This window comes from Ixodes scapularis, unplaced genomic scaffold, assembly GCF_016920785.2.
Source record: "Ixodes scapularis isolate PalLabHiFi unplaced genomic scaffold, ASM1692078v2 PGA_scaffold2__306_contigs__length_199485367, whole genome shotgun sequence".
Taxonomy (NCBI): domain Eukaryota; kingdom Metazoa; phylum Arthropoda; class Arachnida; order Ixodida; family Ixodidae; genus Ixodes; species Ixodes scapularis.
In genome coordinates this window covers 86,080,077-86,099,759 of record NW_024609857.1, presented here as the reverse complement: position 1 = coordinate 86,099,759, position 19,683 = coordinate 86,080,077, and the positions used below count along the sequence as shown (strand labels likewise).

At 46.6% G+C, this 19,683-nt stretch overlaps 1 protein-coding gene across 1 annotated transcript in view; it reads left to right on the top strand.

Annotated features, from left to right (window-relative positions):
* The window catches only part of LOC8051260 (protein FAN), a 74,700-nt gene that overhangs the window by 48,774 nt on the left and 6,243 nt on the right, over positions 1–19,683 (top strand). The window contains exons 24-29 of the mRNA XM_042291944.1: positions 1,295–1,359; positions 4,872–4,933; positions 4,996–5,057; positions 11,089–11,269; positions 16,253–16,291; positions 18,470–18,572. Of these exons, the coding sequence (XP_042147878.1) occupies positions 1,295–1,359; positions 4,872–4,933; positions 4,996–5,057; positions 11,089–11,269; positions 16,253–16,291; positions 18,470–18,572 (512 nt within the window). The remainder of the gene's footprint in view (positions 1–1,294; positions 1,360–4,871; positions 4,934–4,995; positions 5,058–11,088; positions 11,270–16,252; positions 16,292–18,469; positions 18,573–19,683) is intronic.

The window sequence follows — 19,683 nt, the reverse complement described above, 5'->3', positions numbered from 1 at the left end:
CACAGTTACCTACTGTCCGTCATCGATGTTGCCGGATCCTCGAAAAAGACTGACCGCCACCCGCGAGAATTAAACCTGGTTCCGCCACATGCAAAGCGGAGGCATTGCCGCAGAGCTATGCCACAGCGTTAACGACCCGCTTCATACTTGGGGTTTTTGTAGTGCCCACTGCACGCACTCTCTGGGGAAAAACAATAGTCGATAACAAAATGCCGTTGTAGCGCCGTCAATGCCAAGAGCTCGTGGCGAGACTCGCGCTTTCATGCGCTCCGGAACAAAATCGTTGAATGTCAATTTTGTTCTAAACGCTTTTGTTCACGCACCCAACGGTGCAGGAACGCGACGCCAATACCCAACTACTTCACCATGACGTGTCGCAGCTATCCCTATGACTGTACTATGGATTAAAATGGGACTGCTATATTTTTTGTTCCAGAGAGGCACGAGCTCTTGGCATTGACGTTGCTACGGCAGCAGATCGTTTTGGGCTATTCCTTTATATTTTTTCAGGGAGTGTTCGCAGTGGACATTGCGTACTACAAAAAGTTAAACCCTACATATTAGAAGGGATGTTAACGCCCTGGTGTAGCTCTGTGGTAGCACCACCGCTTCGCACACGGCGGACCTAGGTTAGATTCCCGAGGGCGGCGAGCAATCTTTCACCAAGGATTTAGCAATTTCGGCGAAGAACGCCCTACGCCCCACCACACCAACTACAATATCAACAACTACAACATCAACAACGGATGTTCTTTCCAGTGGTGGAAAAAACCCATAGCAGCTATCACTGTAAAAAAAATATATATATATATACAGTAAAACCTCGTTATAACAAAGTTGAAGGAGCGGTCATAATTATTTCGTTATAACCATTAGTTTGTTATAGCCTAAAGCCAATGTCCATTTCTTCCCAATATTAGCAAGCAAGGGGAATTATGATTGCTTTGTTATATCCATTAGTTGGTTATATCCCCTTTTGTTATAACGAGGTTTTACTGTATTCTGTATTGCACTTTTTTTTCTTTTTTTGGCCCGTGTGTTTGCTAGATTTTTTTTCTTTTTCTGAAATTTAGTGAGGAAATTTTTTTGTGTTTCTGAAGATATAACTTACTTATCGAGGCATTCAGTTGATTCTCTTGACACATGTGAGATGGACGGATGGATGGATGATAGTGGCTGTAATCTTTTAAAGGGTTGGTTGCTCCTGGTTGTCAATCAGTGCAGCAAGCTGGTGGACGTTGGAAGAGTTTTGATTTGTGGTAGGCGTAACTTTGTGTGTGTTTCTCTGCCGCAGGCTCTTTCGTCATGCATCCTGATGAACGACCAGACCGTCGTGGTCTCCTCGTGGGATAACTATGTGTACGTTGTGACACGCTTGCAACAACATTGCACATGTCTCTCGTAGCAAGCAGTTTCCAGGGAATCTGAGTTTTGCATAGGGTCTATGTACGATAAAGCAAAACCACATACATCGACGAAATGTGTTGAGCATGTCGGATACGATTGATTCTGAGCTGCCTGCTAGGTATTTCATACAAAAATTGGACAAAAGATATGGAACTAAAATTAGAAAATGCTACTGAACGAACATACGGCTAACCTGCTTCAGACGGATTCCATGTAATTGCTGTGTGGCCTGAAAGTCGACCCTTATTGTCAGTATATTTTATTCTTAAAATGTGTACACAAATCTAAGATAGTATCATGTTGCTCTCCGCAGTTCCATTAGGGTTATTTATGGAGGTGTTCAAATGTAAAATTTTGGAATTCAGATTAAACACAAACCTTAAAAATTTACCACGAATCGAGCAGGATATTTTGAAACAGCTTAAAATGAATGGTAATTTAGCATAATGATTTAGTAAATTGCAACATTAGAGCTAGCAATATGCCAAAATATTTATTTTTATTAACATGTTACAGCATGCACGGTGAGTGCAAGTATTATGCAAAAGTTAGCAGGGCTCGGTGGGTCATAGCAAGTCTCTTTGGATGCCACTTAAAGTACCGAGTCACTTACACTACTAAATAGTTTTGAGTCATACTTTGGAGTTATTTTACGAACAAAGTATGATGCAGGTCATGCTTGTTAATTTTGGTCAGGTCCGGCGTTGAAACGACTCAACTGATGCATGGGGTGGATTCCCGTTGTCCACAACCGTACCCGCTTACTCTTGTTTACAGAAAAATAAATTAATATGGACTAATGCACGAATGCATAGTACAGGGGTTCTCAAGCTTTTTGGTCTCGCGGAACCCCAGGAAGCCTCAAAAACTGCCGTGGAACCCTCCCCCCCCCCCTCCATATTTGCCGGCCGAGAAGCAACAGATGCACAATTGTAGGCAATTTTGCTTGTGTTGCTTCCCATATATCCCCACCATATCAATCGCGATGTCAGTACAAAGTGAGATGAAGGCGCTTTGCATGGTCCTGCCACGCAGCCTGTGGCATGGGGGGGGGGGGGGGGTTGCAATTTGGGTGTTCGCGAAACCCATGAGACCAGCTCGTGGAACCCCTGTGTTCCCCGGAACCCAGTTTACCATCCCCTGGCATAGTAAAAAAGCAGATTGAGAACTTGGCTAACATGTGCTGAATCGCAAAGAACACGTGAAGTCAGAAGTTCATCGCTCCCTGTTTGATTTTCACACGCACCAATCTTTTGTGAACTTTAGAGACTGGAAATGTCTCCTATAGACCAACACGCTGTTTGCAAACAAGCTCTCACGAGATATGGGCAAATGCACAGTTTCCGCACAATATGCCAAATTCGCATCAAGTGGAGCTTGTGCTTGCATCCCGCCAATAGCAGTGCCACTGCAGCGGCATGACGTCAGCGCCGCGTGTTGGTTTTATAATAGAGCAGATGATCTATAAAAAGAAGTGATATTGTCTCGGGCCATTTTCTTTAAAGAAATTACGTACTCCAGATATATTTCAATAGTCCATCCGTCCCTGCAAAGTACTCATGAGCGGCATTTCACAAGGTCGTCATTAGAAAATAAACTATTTGTTCTATGAATGTTGGCTTACGAGGTACTCGGGATATGAGAGATAATTAACAGGTCTGTCAAGGGAAGCACGACGGTTGCTTTAAAAAGAAAACATTAAACCTAGAAAAAAAAAAAATGTTTTTTCTACCCAATTAGGACAGGCATGTTTCAAAAGTAATGCTCGTCGAAAAAAAAATTAGATTTTTTGTCCAATATTTATGTTACAATATGAATTTCTTTATTTGCGAGCAACTAGTCTGTGCTCCAGGTTTGCTGGGCCTCAGTGTTGCTCAGAGCACACACTAGTTGGGTACAAATGCTATCATCCCACAGAAATACAGTTTCAGTTTTGCTCACAAATAAAAAAATCTGTATTGTAACAAATATTGGCCAAAAACATTTTTTTTCTTTTCTACAAACATTTATTTTGATACGTGCCTGTCCTCCCCAGGTAGAAAGAAAATTTTGGTTTTCCTAGGTTCAGTTTTTCTTTAAGTAAAATTTGCCAAAGAAAATTAAGCGGCGCTAGAAAGGTGACTTTCGGCAAGTTTGGTTCAAGTCAAATGCTAGGCTTAACTTCATAAACATGTGTAAAGATCTGTATCCAAAACAGATAAGCATTGTAGATGGTACCACCAGCCACTCAAAGTAAATCGCTATCCGGCATCGAAAGCGCTGCACTCGGACAATTTCCATGCAGATGGCTTCTCTTCAGCATCACATATATATTGCAACACCCTCAAGCTGCCTGCGATAGTTTGTTCCAGCTTAGTTTCGACCGTTGTCTTGAAATAGTTGAAATAATTTAATTGAAGTGCATGTTTTAAGAAATGTTGTTAAAGTGCTTGAATGACTGCAGACATGGGATCGAGCATGTTGTGCAGTTCCCTTTAAATTCATAAATGAATGGATCGAGTGGATGTTTGTAACGTTAAAATCATTTAAGCGTGTAATATATATTGTAATATAGTGAGGAAAAAAATCGACCGATGTTGATGGTGCCATTAATTTTAAGGTCGGATGAAATGCAAGTTAAATGTTCATTACCTATGTGCATGAGTTCCCCCACGTAATCAAAAACATGTTTTTGATTTGTTATGAACTTCTAGTTGTTTCTTTTGCTGCCTGCAGTTTTAGTTGCTTAAAAGACGCAACTACAAGGAAACGTGTAGTTGCGATCATAGATATACAATGCACAATTTATCTCAATTGTTCCATCACTATCGCTGAGCAAAGTTGAGTTGCCGTAATTGTGCCGGGGCTAATGCTGATTCCTGTGCCCCTCCCCTCATGCACATCTGGTACACCGACAATAAAAATGGCCATAACGTCTTAGCAAAATTAACTGCAGAAGTTGTGCACATAATGATGGCATACAATAAGGTAGTAAATACGAGCATAAAACGACACATCACAAAATAGGTGAGAAATGCGACGAAAAACATGTATACAACGCCTTTACCAAGGCGCGGATGGGAGAGTGGAACGACAAGTTGAAGCCATCTTATGGCGGCCGAAGCACGCGATTCCAAGATGGCAGCGCGCGTGTAACGGAGGCTGAAAAGGTCTATAGCCACTGAGCTGCATAGCAGAGCTACTTTAAATGCATTGTGCTCTCAGCAAAACATGCCGCCGAGAGCGGTGCGATGTTGTACCATGTGACCACTCGCCTCATTGACGTCGTGCATTGCGTAAGAGTCGTATAGGGTAGCACCTGTGCTGCACTTGTTCGTATGACCTCTCCCTGGTTAACATCTGAGGTGCACGATGAAAAACCTAGTGCAAACCACATACTGGGAGCGGTGTTTTTGCAGGACACATTCTGTGCTCCGTGGTTTTCATCAGCATGATCAAGCTCTTGTAATGTTTATTTGTTCTAGCTATGTCTACAACATGGAATATGGGCGTGTCACTGAATCCATCATGGCTCACAATGATGCAGGCAAGTCGTCCTCGCATGCCACGTCTGTTGGCCCTTCTTGAAGTCTGCACAATCTCTTCCAGTGTCTCATCTATGTTGGAAGAATGGGGTGCTGGCAACCGCTTCCTGGGACTGTGTTGCGAAGGTACCTCCATCATTGCTTCTCTGCGCCTCTATTTTTACTTCATCGACAGACTAATGCCTCTACCGACATGACAAGCGTACTGCAAGTTATCCGTATTCATATTTATTGATGCAAAGGAGAAGCGAGACATCTCAGTGTGTTTTTAAACAAAGTGTTTTCTATAGCAGTATTTTTGTTGCACAAGTTCCTTGAGGAAATGTACCGGCGTGAAGAACTCGCAAAAACTTTTTTTAGAGTAAAATTGTGTTGACTTTTGAGGTTGTGCAGGACAGGTACACATAGTACCGTATTTAGTCGCATAATGAACACATTTTTTTTTTTTTCACCGAAAAATTGACATATGCGGGGTTAAATTTTTGCATTTACACATTTCGTGCAAATGTCATATTAGGTGCCAAAATTACATGGCAAGCTACTGTGGGCTGTCTCCACTGATAGAGGCACACCCATGGCTGATCGGGGTCACACCACAGTAACCATGATTTATTAATAGACCATTTGCTGTATTCCCAAGCGCCCCGGCCCGCACTCGAGGAATCATGGGAACGGTGTTCCTTCGGCTCTCTAGTGATCACTAATTTTCGATCAACTCCATGGTTACACAGTTTCTGAGCGTAATTCGGAGTTAACCTGAACAAGCGCCTGATATACCCTAAGGACCTGTAAATCACTTTAAAAATTGCTCGTCAATGTCAGCATTTTTGATCCTGCGCATGCGATCCACCTTTCAACCTGGCTGAGCTGCAGAAATCTCTTACAATATTATCATTTTTGTGATCGTTGTTTGAGCACAAATTGCTTAAAAAGCCGATAATTCACAACAACCAAAGCCAAAAATTAGCTCGGAGTCCGCGGGGCTGTTTATAGCACTTTTATTGTTTCTATCTTAATATCAGCATGATAATAATGTAAGAGATTTCTGCAGCCCATCCAGGTTGAAGGGTGGACAGCATGCACAGTATCAAAAACGCTGACATTGAGGAGAAATTTTAAAAGCGATATGACAGGTCATTGGGCATATCAGGCGCTTGTTCAGGTGACTCCGAATTATACTCCAAAGTTGTTTAACCTAGGATAGGCTCAAAATTACCGATCACTAAGGAGCTGAAGGAACACCGTTCCCATGATTTTTTTAGCGCGGGCCGGGGCACTTGGGGGATATAGCAAATGGTCTATTGCAAACCTTTTTAGGGCGTTTCGGCGTGCCGTTTGCCGAAGAAAAAACGCCCTACGAAACTCACTCAGCACAGAGAGCAATGCGACCATTGTTAGGCCTAACCACTTTCACGATTTCACTGTCTGAAAGTGGACAACAAACGACGGCGTGTTTGTTGACATGAGTGCATCTGATAGGCTTGTTGACATCAGTGCATCCAGAGCTGGGCGATTCCTCGACCCAAGCTTCGTCAAGTTTGCGCGCCGCTCAGTTTCACAATTGATCACTTCCGCAACTATGCACTTGCAGCCATTACGGAGCGGCTTGGCTTGGCTTGAGTTGGCCTGACCTCTTGGTGGCGAAAGAAAATTGGCTTGGTGGCTAGCTAAGTTAGACGCAATTCAAGACTCGTAGAGCCAAAAATTGGAAGTGCATTCATTTCGTGAGGGAAAATAAAAAGTCAAAATATTGGTACCCGTTGGGGGTGCGTTCATTATGCGAGTGCATTTATGATGTGTGTAAATACGGTAGTATATCTCTCAACATGGCTCTTCTCTCTTGCCATGTTTCGTGTGCCGTGTTTCTAATGCTCATAAACAAGAAAGCATACATGCACATGTGACGGCACAAACAGTGAAAGGACTTCTGGAGTATGTACCACGTGCCAGCAAGCATAATCCCACATTACATGCAACAGTGTGTGCCTTTTGAACACCTGATTGGATACATTCTATTTTGGTGCATTCATACGACAGATAGGATACACTGAAAGACAAAGAGATGGGCTTCAGTGGTTTGCATACCTGACCGGTGGCTAGGAAACTCGGAGCTGTAATCCAGGTGCCTCCCAAAGTTTTGTCTTTTGGCATCTTCGTAACATTTATTCCATTCAGTCAGTATGGTTCATTCATCTGCATATTTTCTGTTATGTCCTGCAGATATATACATATGTATCTGCAGGATGTGAAGTTCTAATAAAGTTGTTATAACAAAGTTTTGTAGTATTTCAAGTTTTGTGCAGTCCCAGCTGAGGTCCAAGTTTTTACCTGGATCAGGTATTCTTAGCAACTTTGTCGTCCCCTCTTTGATGAAACAAGAATCCTGGGGGGGGCATAACAGCAGATTGGGCAGGGAGATCATAGAGTCATTTGCCATGACCACAGCGAATAATGTGTCAAACCCTTCCCTCCTGCTGACGAAAACTGAGGTTGAATTTCTAAAATCCGAGATAAATCCACCTCTCTGACTTGCTCTTCGCGTTTTTTATCTTTTCTTCTCTCCCCTTCTCCCCCTTTTCCCTCCTAGGTTTAGTCGGCTGCTCGCTGTGGGAATTTTTAATCGTCTGTTGCTAGTTAAAAGATGTGGTTGTGTTGTCCCAGTGTTAAATGTTTATTCTTTCTTCATCCATCAAGCAATCTTGCAATCGTCATTGTGGGCAGGGCTTGCAACACTCTTTTGAAGCACAATTTTAAAATCGGCGAAGACTCGAAAATTGATAATTATATCTAAAATATCATGACATTTCCGTTATTAGCATTACCTTGCACTCAAATTCGCGTTTCATTGGTATAGAGAGCCTAGATTTAAGAGAGGAGGCAACTGCTCGATCGGGGTCACATGGTTTGTTAATTACGTGATCCCGATCACGAGTACCAGTGTTGCGGAGTTGCCACTCCGGAGTTGGAATGATTCCGCAATCATTCCGTATTTTCGCGACCCCGGAATGGAATGGGGAATGGAATGGCGGCAACGTTGAGGGGAATGGAATGGGAATGGAATTAGTTGCCTTTTGCCCGGAATGAAATGGAAATGGAATGAACCGGTTCTTCTTTTTTTTTTCTTTATTTTTCAGTGTTTACGGTCAGCTAAACCAAGCCAGTCAGCGAGTCTGTTGCTCAGAAATAAAATGAGCGGGAAACTGCTAGTGCGCGTGGAGCCCTAACAAACTTATACGCAAAAAAAAAAAAAAAAAAAAAAAAAAGCAATAAAAACAGCAAGCGTCAAAGCAAAGGATGTAAGGTGGGTAACGTGGCGCCTTTCACGGACGCGCAGGCGTCGGGCTCCGATGGCATTACACGAGAGCAAAACAAGAAACCAAGCACCAAGCAAAAGAAAAGGGAGCGGCAAAGAAAAAAATCGCCATGCACAAGTCCTCATCGTCCTTCTTGTCATGCTTTTTTGTTGTATTTGCGGCGGTTAGTAGAATGCGTGCATGCGCACAGACTGAGATCTGGGAGCGGAAGAGACTCATAACTCGCAGAGCTCTGAAAGTTGAAAGTTGTGCAACGAAGCTAAACACGGTGCAGTCGGCGTATATCATTGAACTTTATTAGCCATCTGAAGAGGAAACACGAGAATGAGTATGCGAAGGGTGGAAAAGGGCAGGCAAACCAGCCAAAAATTGAATTGAATATGATAAGAAATATCGAGATTCGTAAAGCAAGCGTGAACTTGTGCGTTTTAAAACAGGTTTCGTGACATCGATACGGTTCCTCGTGCTGCGCCGCAGAGGTTGCATTTTGTCAGAGGATGTGCTCTTGCCGCTGTGCATGGAGTCTCTTCCAGCAGTGTACTAGCAGTGTTGCTGTATTTGAAGAATACAGTAATATAGCTTATTCCTGCGCCACGCACGAACTGGTTATTTTAGAGCGCAGCTCTTAGGGGCCCGTTCCCGGCTTGAGCGGCGTCGGCGTAACCAAGGTCACGCGACCCCCAAGGTCATTTCAAGGTCACATGACACCCAAGGTCACCCCGAGGTCACGTGACCCCCCCCCCCCCCCCCCCCCCCGAGGTCACGTGACCACCCCCCCCGGGTCACGTGACCCCCCGCCGAGGTCACGTGACCTCTCCTATGACGTCATCGTCACTGATGACGTCACCGGCATCCGCATCGTCATCGTCATCATCACTGATGACCTCACCGGCATCCGCATTGTCATCATCACTGATGACGTCATCAGTGACGTCACCGGCATCCGCATCATCATCGTCATCATCACGGATGACTTCATCAGTGACGTCACTGACATCCGCATCGTCATCGTCATCATCGCTGATGACGTCATCGGAGTCCGCATCGTCGTCACTAATGATGTCATCAGTGACGTCACTGATGACATCATCGGCATCGTCACATGACCCCCAAGATCACGTGACCCCCAAGATCACGTGACCCCAACGTCACCCCAAGGTCACGTGAGCCCTCCCCCAGGTCACTTCACCCCCCCCCCCTCCAGTAGCCTTCCCTCCTCCTCCTCAAGAGCTGCGCTCTAATTCGGTGTTACAGGGAGTTGTAAACGGCTTTCACTTTTTATGGTATTATCAAACAAACACGCTGGCCGCGTATGTCCTAAAAGTAAAATGCAAAAAAAAAAGTTAAAAAAAGAAAAGAAAATGAGTGGATTTAAGTTTTGCTGTTTGTTGCGAGCCACGTGGTCGCGAGACCAATGTCTTAAACAAGCATCGACATATCAAGGCGCTTTCTCGATGTTTGCAGTACATTGTAAATAAACACTTTGTGCCACCAGTGGTCCGCTTAGTAAAAGCAGTGGTTTTTTGGGGAATTTAGCTTTTTTTTTTTGCAATTGTCTCTACATTTGCTAATGTCAGCTTTATGCTGCTTATGCCGGCAACACAATCTAGCTGTCAAGTGCCAATTTTTACATTTAGGAATTAAAGGAATGGAATGGAACGATCCAGCCATTCCAGGAGTGGGAATGGGCCCGGTGTCTCCATTCCTAGGAGTTGAAAGGAATTGAATTATCGAAAACTCCAATTCCCCGGAATGAAATTAGAATGGAATGGGGGTGCCCATTCCGCAACACTGACGAGTACAGGCCGCATTTGCAAAACGAGCTGTATCCTACAAAGAGTCAAAACTCAAACGCGTTCACCTTCTGCAAACATGTCCGCCTCTCCGCACAGTTTGCTCGCCAGGCTGGCCACACAACAGCCAAAAGCAGGAGCACTTGCGCGAATCTTTCCAGGAGGCATCTGCCGCTAAATTGGAAATACATAGTCTCAATGGTTGGAATTTCTCCCCTTCTTTAATCTAAGCTCTCTCTGTTGTCTCCGTTAGTATGTTGGCACTATGTCGCTAGCGCTTTGAATGCCCCTATTGGCATGCCACGACGGCTTCCCTGCAAGCGATGCGGAGAAGCCACTTCCCAGATAAGGAGCAGGGAGCAGACGATGTTGCAGAGGCTGCTTGGTTTGCAGCATCTTCTGCGGCCTGTTCTGGGTTGCTGCTCAGCCGCGGCAGCAAAGTGCGGCGGTCTGAGACTTAATAAACTTTCTGAATTTTATTATTTTTTTTAAATTATCGCAAGATTTCTTTTTATTATATCCACGGGAGCCACTCAATTTCCTTCCCTAAAAACCGACATAAATGCATAGAAAAAGTCCAAACGGGAATGGGAAATCGTGATCGCTTTGCTGTAGCTGCTATTTCGTTAATTCGACTTCGTTATAACCAGTTTCGACAGTACGTATTAAGTAAAAGTCGGCTGACGTGGGGTCACGTGACGTCAATTTTTTAGCGGAGAATCTACACGGGTATATAGTGCACGTGACGTCAGGTCATGTGACATCGAATTTCCAGTTAAATTTAGTGGGGAAATTGAATTCATGTATAGGTTATGACATTAATTTCCCCGCTAAATTTAGTGGGAAATGCACAGACGGGCAGACGAAATTTGGGGATTGGGGGCTAGTGTTAGAAAGCATTTCATGCTTTAACAAAGATTATACATGGTTACTACCTATATTAATGCGGGAAAGCACTCTGGTAACAAAAAAATATACTCAGGAATTTTTTGCTACTTTGAAGTGAAGGCGGTCCCAGCTGAATGCCGCATTGTCCCCGTGCTGTCCCAGGTGTGGGGCATGGGCAACGGTCGAGGCCACTCTCAGCTGCTGGCGGAGCTGGAGCACGAGGCGGGCGTGATGTGCGTGTCCCTGGACGAGGAGGCCAGCCGCCTGGCGTCGGGCACCGTCGAGGGCTGCGTCAGCGTCTGGCACCTGGGCGACCTGCCCGTCTGCCTGGGACAGTTCCAGGGTATGGGCACACACTTGGCCTCAGGAAAGCTACACTAACTAACCTAAGCCTTAAAGGGATGCTGAACCGAAATCTGGATTCTACAAAACACGGCGGCAGAAGCGTGCAATGGAATGCTACGAACCCCAAAACAACACTCATACAGCCATATCTCGAACGGATGGTCGTGTTTTTTAAAAATAAGGGGCATTTGACAGGTATGTTGACCTCTTGTTTAGTCGAGAAGGAGAGGGAACAGCTTCGCGTCTTCTTCGCCTCGCCGCCTTGAGGAGGCAAAGCGAAGAGAGGAGGAAACAAAATATGTTGACTTCACGCGCCTCGTCGGCCTTGTTCATTCTCGATCTCTTTTACCAAAAATATGGCCGTCCATTCGAGATATCGCCTTACGAGTAGTGTTGTAGGGATTGTAGCGTCCTGCCTACCGCTCCTGCAGTGCTTTCTGAAATCCAAATTTCAGTTCACCATCCTTTTAAGGGGGCAGTGAAATGATTTTATTGTTTAAAGGGACAATGAAGGCAATTTCGCACATCTTTTTGGCGATTGAACTGGGTTCCGGGCACGTCTCATGTCACGCTGCCCAAATTTCAGCCGAAACCGGCGCTTCTATGCCGCGCAAATCAATTAAAAAGTCGCGGTAATAATCGTACCGGGATCGACTGGGGCGACGCCCCGAGAGTTGCGGGAGAAGCCAAGAGAAGCGGAGCTCACATGACCATTGCGGGGCCAAGAAGCGCGACGTCACAAGAGACGCGTCAGCGATTGGTCGAAACGAAAAACGTGCCCTCGGTCACGTTTTGGTTCGCGATTTTTTAGGAATACTGTTCTAATTTCCGCTTGAATAACCATGAAAAGTATAAATCGGACCGAAAATGATTACTAAACCCTACCTCGTTGACTAAACCGTAAATAAAGCAGCATAATTGTTTTTTGCTTTGCTACGCTGGACGCGAAGCGGGCAACGAACAACTATGGGCAAACAAAATAAAATAAAAAAGAACACGGTACTGGAAGTATCCTGCAAGATGGTAGCTGTAGATGGCTATTCCAACGATGAACTGAAGACCAGTATTCGTTCGGGCGACGCTAGTTTTGTGTTCTTTGACGACGAAAAGAGGACGTCCGCGGAGAAACCGGATCCCGGAACGGCCGGATCGCTGCCGCTTTCCCCTCCGCATCTCCCCCGCGTCCGTCCTTCGGCATGCGGGCCGCTCGTTGCCGGCTGGGCGGTCTCCGTCGTGTGATGGCAGAGGCCGCCACGCACGTACTCCCGTTTTGTTGGTGTTCGGTCACTGAACGGAAGCTCGAACTCGCTCGCGAAAGCGGCATTGCCGTCGATGTTGACAGAGTCGGCAAAACGACCGCCCCACCGCGCTGCTATAACCCACCGCGGTAACCAGAGTCTCGATCTCCTAAATGCTACCGATACCGACTATTCACACTTGACGTCACTCCTTACGTCACCTCCGTTTTCGGAGGCCCAGAAACGAGAACGGAGATTGCTCAGTTTCGGTTTCTTTAGTTCTTTCGTAGGCACAAAAATATGCGTCACAAATGTCTACAAAAAATTGGGCAGCATGCTATGTTCCCAAGAAGCATAAAAACACCATTTAAAAAAATTAAATAAAATTGTCTTCATTGTCTCTTTAAAGGATTTGCAACTTATACTTTTTATGTAGTCCGTCTTGGCACAAGTGATAGATAACACACCATCTTTTCTCGGAATGCTGCGATTCCGCCTTGTAATCGGAAAGGAAAAAACATGTTTGTTTTTTTCGAAGACACACATACCTTACTCTGGTATGTGTGTCTTCTCTTCTGCTATATTCGAGAGAGTGAGACAAGGTAGTCGATCATTGGCACAGACGAAGGTAATTAATCGAACCGACTCGCGGTAATGTAGCCCTAAACGTCGTCTACATTGCCGCGGAGATGTGGGGACCGCGCTACTAGGTTTGACGTCTCCTTTGAGATCGCCGCCGCTGTTGAGATAACACTTTAGTTATACTATCGGTACCTCTGTTGGTAGCAAATCCCCACATAAAATGGCGCCCAGCGTGGGGCCACGGCTCGTTGGGTTCGTTTCCCAGCTGAGCGCCTTCCTGTCACCGTTGACAAACTGGCCACCTTTTTTTTGTGGTTTTTGTTTGTCGTTTGCTCCTGCCCGTTTCTGCCACCTTTGCGGCCCCGGGCAAGCGAGCGTCGGTTGCGCGTGCCCCCACGTTTGGAGGCTGCGGCACCCTTTCTTCCCTTTAGGGAGGTTTGTGGGCAGCTCTGGGCGTTTCGCATTATGACTTTGCAGGTCTACGATGTCGCACTTACGTTGTGCCGTTGGCACCACAATCCTGGCAGCGGCGGTGATGGCTTTGCGTTTGTCAATGAGGCTTTATGAACTTTTGCCGTCACGTCCCCAAAGATCACGCACCTTGTATTTTTTGCCGTTCATCTCGTCATTTTGGGCGGGCGTTCTTGCAAGACTCTGCCGTACGTTTCCATTTTTCGCATTAAAGTTTAGCCGTTATCGAAAGCATGCGACGAGATGGTGGCGCCACAGTGCGGCGCCCGGTTGGAGCATTTAGCCTCAACGTCATGCATGGTGGCCAACCTTGGTTTCTAATTGGTGTTGGCTTAGCCAAGCACGGTGCCATGCAAAATGTTTGGAGTGACGATCAGAGCTGACTTTTTTTTTAACGCGAGACCGAAAAATTCAGAATGCACGTTCCTCTCCATGTCTTGGTGAAAACAGCTCGGATCACATCGATCCCAGTGCCTCTCTCAATCTGCCGGTGAGCAGCTGATAAGAGGAGCGAAAAATATGTTTCACATGGGTTTTATCAATTACCGGTGAGCATCGTTCGATAGTGATTTCCAGAGCATCGAACACGTGAGTGCATTGTAGAAACATATTCCGGTGCAGAGGAACGAAAAACGTGGCGGCATTTTGCCATCGTTACTTATCACTGCGGGAGACTATTTAACCCGAGCTCCAGACAACTCCTGCGAATCTAATGATGTGAGAACGCGTACGGATCTGTGCCAGACATAAATATGTTTTCGAATGTCAAGGTGTTAAACCTTTACTCTGGAGTGAGATTGAGAAACGCGGCTGCGGGAAGGTGCAGAAGCAGCCAAGACGCTCTGGGCGCGTCAGAAGGAGCCGGAGCGGCCCCACTTTGGTGCAAGACATAACACGGACGCTGTCGTCGGTGGCGCTGCCGACCGGCTGCCAAGACGGAGTGGCACACCCCACAAGGCGTCTCATGCTCCCATAGTCACCGACGAGGTTAGGGCGGCGGGGCGCCTCCGTGGGACGCCCGGCCTCCCGCACGCGCCTGTTGCCTTTCGCCGTGCCCTTGCTGCATGTGCACTCTTGAGGCTCGCGAGACACATTATCAAAGATGGAAAGCTCACACAAGAGGTGGGACAACCGAAATTACTCCGTGCCATTCTCGATCTGTCGGGGACCGTCGCCGGCTCCTGCAACATCGTTCATTACCACATCGGAACCACTTTCGATGCGGGGCCGTATAGGACGCCGGCGCATCGCCATGAAATGAAGTTCAGCAGCGTGAACTTGGCGGTATGAAAAGCAAGATGTAAATTTTTCCTCAAGACTGCATACGGCTCGTATTAAACTTAACCGAAGCACTGGGCGGGAAAAATGTTACTTGATGAGTTCCCCACGTGTTTACTGTACGCTCAATCTTCTAAGAGTGTGAGAATAGCATCCGACTCAACTTGATTTGTAGCCAGCGCCGATGACGTTCTTGACGTGAAAGTTTTGTGTTGGCAAGTGTGACTAAAGGTTGAACTTGGGGCATCTTCGGGCGTTTCGGTTGCAAGAATTGCGTCTTCTCAAAATTAATGAACAAACTGACTTTTCACTGGCGTATGTTTCCTTTCCATCGGTAGAGAAACAGTAGGAAAATGAATGTAGCGTTTCTCGTCTTACGGTGCCGGAACTCTTCGCATTGTCTGAAGATGGAGATGTCGCATAGGTGCAATTTTAAGCTTGTCACAGGTAGCGAGGCGTTAAGAGTTTGAGGCGCAGAACACTACGATAAAAATGAATGACGTAATGGGTACCAACATGAAAAGAAAATGTGTGCTAATCATTGTGGGAGACGCCTGTGTTCTTTACATTGAATCTCTTAACCCAGTGGTTCTCAAATGGGGTTCCGCGTAACCTTTGGGGTCCGCGAGGGCATTCTAGGGGTCCGTGAAGCACAGCCTCATCAGTTAAGCCCGGCAATAAAAGTTCTGTTTTGCTCAGATTGAGAAGAAACGTCCCCATATTTGGATGAGTTTTCTCATGTATGTGTGAATAAGAGAAGTATATTTCACACTAACCCTTAGTTACATTCATTTATTAAATCTTTATCATTGTTAACCTATACATTTCCCTTCACCTCACCACAAACAGGGTCCTCCGTCATCTCCGCCGATCAACAAGGGGTCCGCGAAACAACAGCGGTTGAGAACCACTGCCTTAACCGACTGAAGACAGTTTTTTTATTGTTTGTATTAAACACACTACGAAATTTTATTTGAGATTGGCAATTTGTGCGATAATTATACAAAACAAATTTGGCCTCCAGGTGCTGTCTGTTGCACACTATTAATCTCTGGCTATCTAATGTGTTCATTCAGGCAGGAGCTCTTCACTGCTCGAATGGTAACGGGGGGCACGAGTGATACTCGTGATTAGTTGCCAAGGGGTTACAACGTTGAGAGCACCATATGATAAGGCCTAGCATTGTGGCCCAGTGTGACGGCACCATTCGTACCCGAGTGCATTTATTGGCGTTTCCAGGCAGCCTGTTTAGTTGGTCAGCCACAGGAAGCGCACCACCTTTATATTTCTTGGTGCAACTTGGTGCGTACAAGTAAATTGTCGCTTCGGATACAACTGGTGCACCAAACCATTCGGGTTGGTGTCACTGGTAGCACTTTGTGCGAGACTAATTGGCGACCTTATACTTTCAGTTCATGACGGCTCTGTGTCTGGAGTGTCCTTCAGTCCCGGTGAGCACCGCTTTTTACTTTCCTCCTTTGGCAGAGAAACAAAATGATGCTTGGAGTAATGGAACAAAGGCATTCCATAGCTGGCATGTTTCGGTGTTGCTTACTCCAGTAACATCGAGGCGCCGTGGCTATCGGCCAAAGCTGCCGGACTGCCTGCTTCTTGGATGCAGTTTCTGAAGGCCCTAGAGACAGCTGCAGCGAAGAAAAACTCTGTCGAAATGACGTAGTTACCTATTCATGAAAAGCACTTCGCCAAAGATCTCGACTCAATTTTCTACAAAAAAAAAGCATATTTTATGTTGGGCCGGCGAGCGAATATTGCCTCTGTTAGGCGCGACGACGGGGTTTCTTCCGTTTCGTTCGACTCGTGGCGACGAAACAAGAAACGTCCGCTCTGGGGTAAGCGCCCAACATGAAACTTGAGAATGTTGACGTCGACGACGGAAAAGGAAGCAGAGAAGGAGTGACAATTGGATGGAGCGTCTGCTACTCCCGGGTGTAGGTGACATGTGGTTGTCAAACAGAGGGATATGGGCAGCCTCGCACGCTGTACTCCTTTTCACTTTACAAGCGAGCGAAGCTGAAGCTAGGGGAGCATGTCGCTCCTAACGATGCTTGCGCTGCATGAGTGTGCATGCTTGGCAAGGATGCTAAAAGCTTAGAGCTTGCTCTTGTGGCCTCTGGTGCCAATACCACTTAAAAGACGAGGCCTTTCCCCCTCATACGTCGTCACTGTGAGTCCACGCGGTGCCGCCTGGTTAGCGCCAGCATCTCCGCGTGCACATCTCGCGGCAATTGCGACGCCGACACCCGGCGATGCCAAGACAGACGCACCTGCCGGTATGCGACGTCCCTTGTTGAGCTTCGTTGTCTTTGCCACCTGGGGTGGGTTGGAATCCACTGACGACGACGTCATGTTCAGGATAGGTGGCTTCTGGGCGGTAGTGTTGGTACGTTCGCGCTTGACGTGAAGCAGAGCATAGTCGGGAAAACACCAACTGTAAATATTTACCTTGTCTCCTTTTGCGGAGGCCTAAGTGAGTATAATTGTTTTTTAGGGGCGAAGCTCCTTAGGGTCTCGCCTTGTCCGGCGTCCGTGCTCACATCGATCTTGCTGGTACTCGTGCTCGTGAGCTCATGTGCTCACGTGCTCGTGTAGAACAAAAAAATTAAAAATGATGAAAAAAAAAAAATGTTTGGACAGTAGACAGGATTCGAACCTGTGCGCTGAGACCCCAATAGATTTCCAGTCCATCGCCTTAACCACTAGGCCATGACCGCAGGACGAGTAGGGGGCTCTGAGATGTGGTAGCGTAGTAACTCGAGCTGGGGATGTCGGGGATGAAACGTTTCATCTAGCCGCTCAACATCTATACAGGAGAGGGCGCTGCGGTCAAATGCGTATATAATCGCGTTAAACTTTGCATGCATTGGCTCAATGTTTATAGACGAGAGGGCGCTGCGGTCACATGCTCAAATGCGTATATAACCACGTTCCATACCACACATTCTCTTTCTGACATGGATGAAAACGAACGAAAGGCTCTGGATGCTGGGGCTCAGTGTCTACGCAGACAAGCACCACCAGAGCTTCGCGTCAATCAACATCATTCACCACATAAAGATGCAATCATTTTTTTTCTTTTTTCTTTTTTTAATTTCAAAACAGATATATGTACGGCGATCAAGTTAGTCCGCCGATCGTGTAGAGGGTTACAGTGACATCGTAGCACTGAGCACCAACTGGAGAACCGCTCCGGGCGCCTGCTGCAGCGGCACCGTGTGCTAATCGTGCCAATGGTTGCCTTGCCTTTTTTGTGTTTTTCCATTTTTTACAGTTGTTTACAAACCAGGACTCTGTATTTGAGAGAAAAAAGGAAACACCCAAAATAATACTTTTTTTTTTTTACTAGTAATTATAGCAGGGGCGCCCCAGTAAACAAAGAACTTGCGTCGAGAACCCAGTAAAGAAAGTGCCGTCTGCCGAGGTGGAGCTTGGTCATGCACATGATCAATCTCTTTCACTTTCATATACGGAGAGACGCGTTTTGGTTGATTCGCTTGGCGTACAGGTCTAATGCTGCGGCAAGTTTTCTGGTTCCTGTCACGCCCAGGATTGTAGCGGGTCCCTCTTTGACAACACGCACATGGCTAAGAGAGTGTCGACGGTCGGTGCAGATGGCAACAGGGTGGCGTCGTGCAGCGAGGACGAGACGCTCAAGGTGGTGGACGTCCGCACGGGGACGGTACTCTTCAGCAAGGGCGCCGGCGAGCCTCTCCGGTAAGGCCGGCGGCTGCCACCGCGGTTCCTCGACCGTATGTGCCGGCTTTCTTAATAGGCCATCCGGAACTCGGAGCGTGTCTCCGATCGGTGCGCTTATTGCATCCAAGTTTGTGGTCCCTCGATTTTTGGTTTCCACCCTACGACGTTACACTCGCGTCACGCCGTTGCTCGCTGCGACGCTGGCTGTGACACAGCGACGGAGGCGAAAATGCGGCACACGTCCGCTCCGCCGTAGGTAGCTACGATTCTGGATGTCGCAACAGCAGCGACACTTGCGTTTCCTTGTTTTTTTCGCTGGAATTTCTACAAACGGCTGCCGGGATTGCGACATCCGGCAGCTTGACACGCTGGCTCCTGTGGCGTGGTTTGCTACTGCTTCGGGACCACTTTTTCCGCACGGACAACACAGGACGTTAAACATGCCGATCATTAGATGCGTTCTGGGCATCGTAGTGGGCAGAGTCCACACTCGCGCTTCATTGCGGACGATGTCTGATCCCATCATTTGTTTACAATATACTGCAGCGGCCCATTGCAGGTCCAAGCAGGGTGGATCGGCACGTTCGTGAAATACTAGAAAAAACAAAAAACCGGGTCCACAGTGTGCCACATACGATGAGCATAGACAGATCTTTGTAATTGTTACGTCTAGATGGACAATATGCAAACGCACTACACAAACATCAGTTTGTGTAAAGTGTTTCAGATCACAATTGGTGCCCTGAAACACTTTACTTCAAATAATAGCCAATGACAGGGTTTCGTTTCTTCTTAAATAAATTCTTTATATGGCTGGCCCCTAGAAGTTTCCAGCGAAGGAGTCCCGTAATGAAACGGCATCGCACGAGCGCTGCATCGGCATCTTGCTGGAACTCACGTTCGCATTGACCGAACACGAATGCTACCAAAATTCTGACGCATCGTTCGTGCCGTCTGCTCTCTAAGTTGGCCTCTTGTGGGCGACGAAGAAAATCCGGCACTACGACATTTTTAAGGCCCATTTTTCACAGCAAGCAATGTTTGACTACGGGACATTCGTTGTAATACGACCTTGAGTCACGAGTGCGCCCATTCTTCGTACTCCGCATGCCGAATTATTTCTGTATTG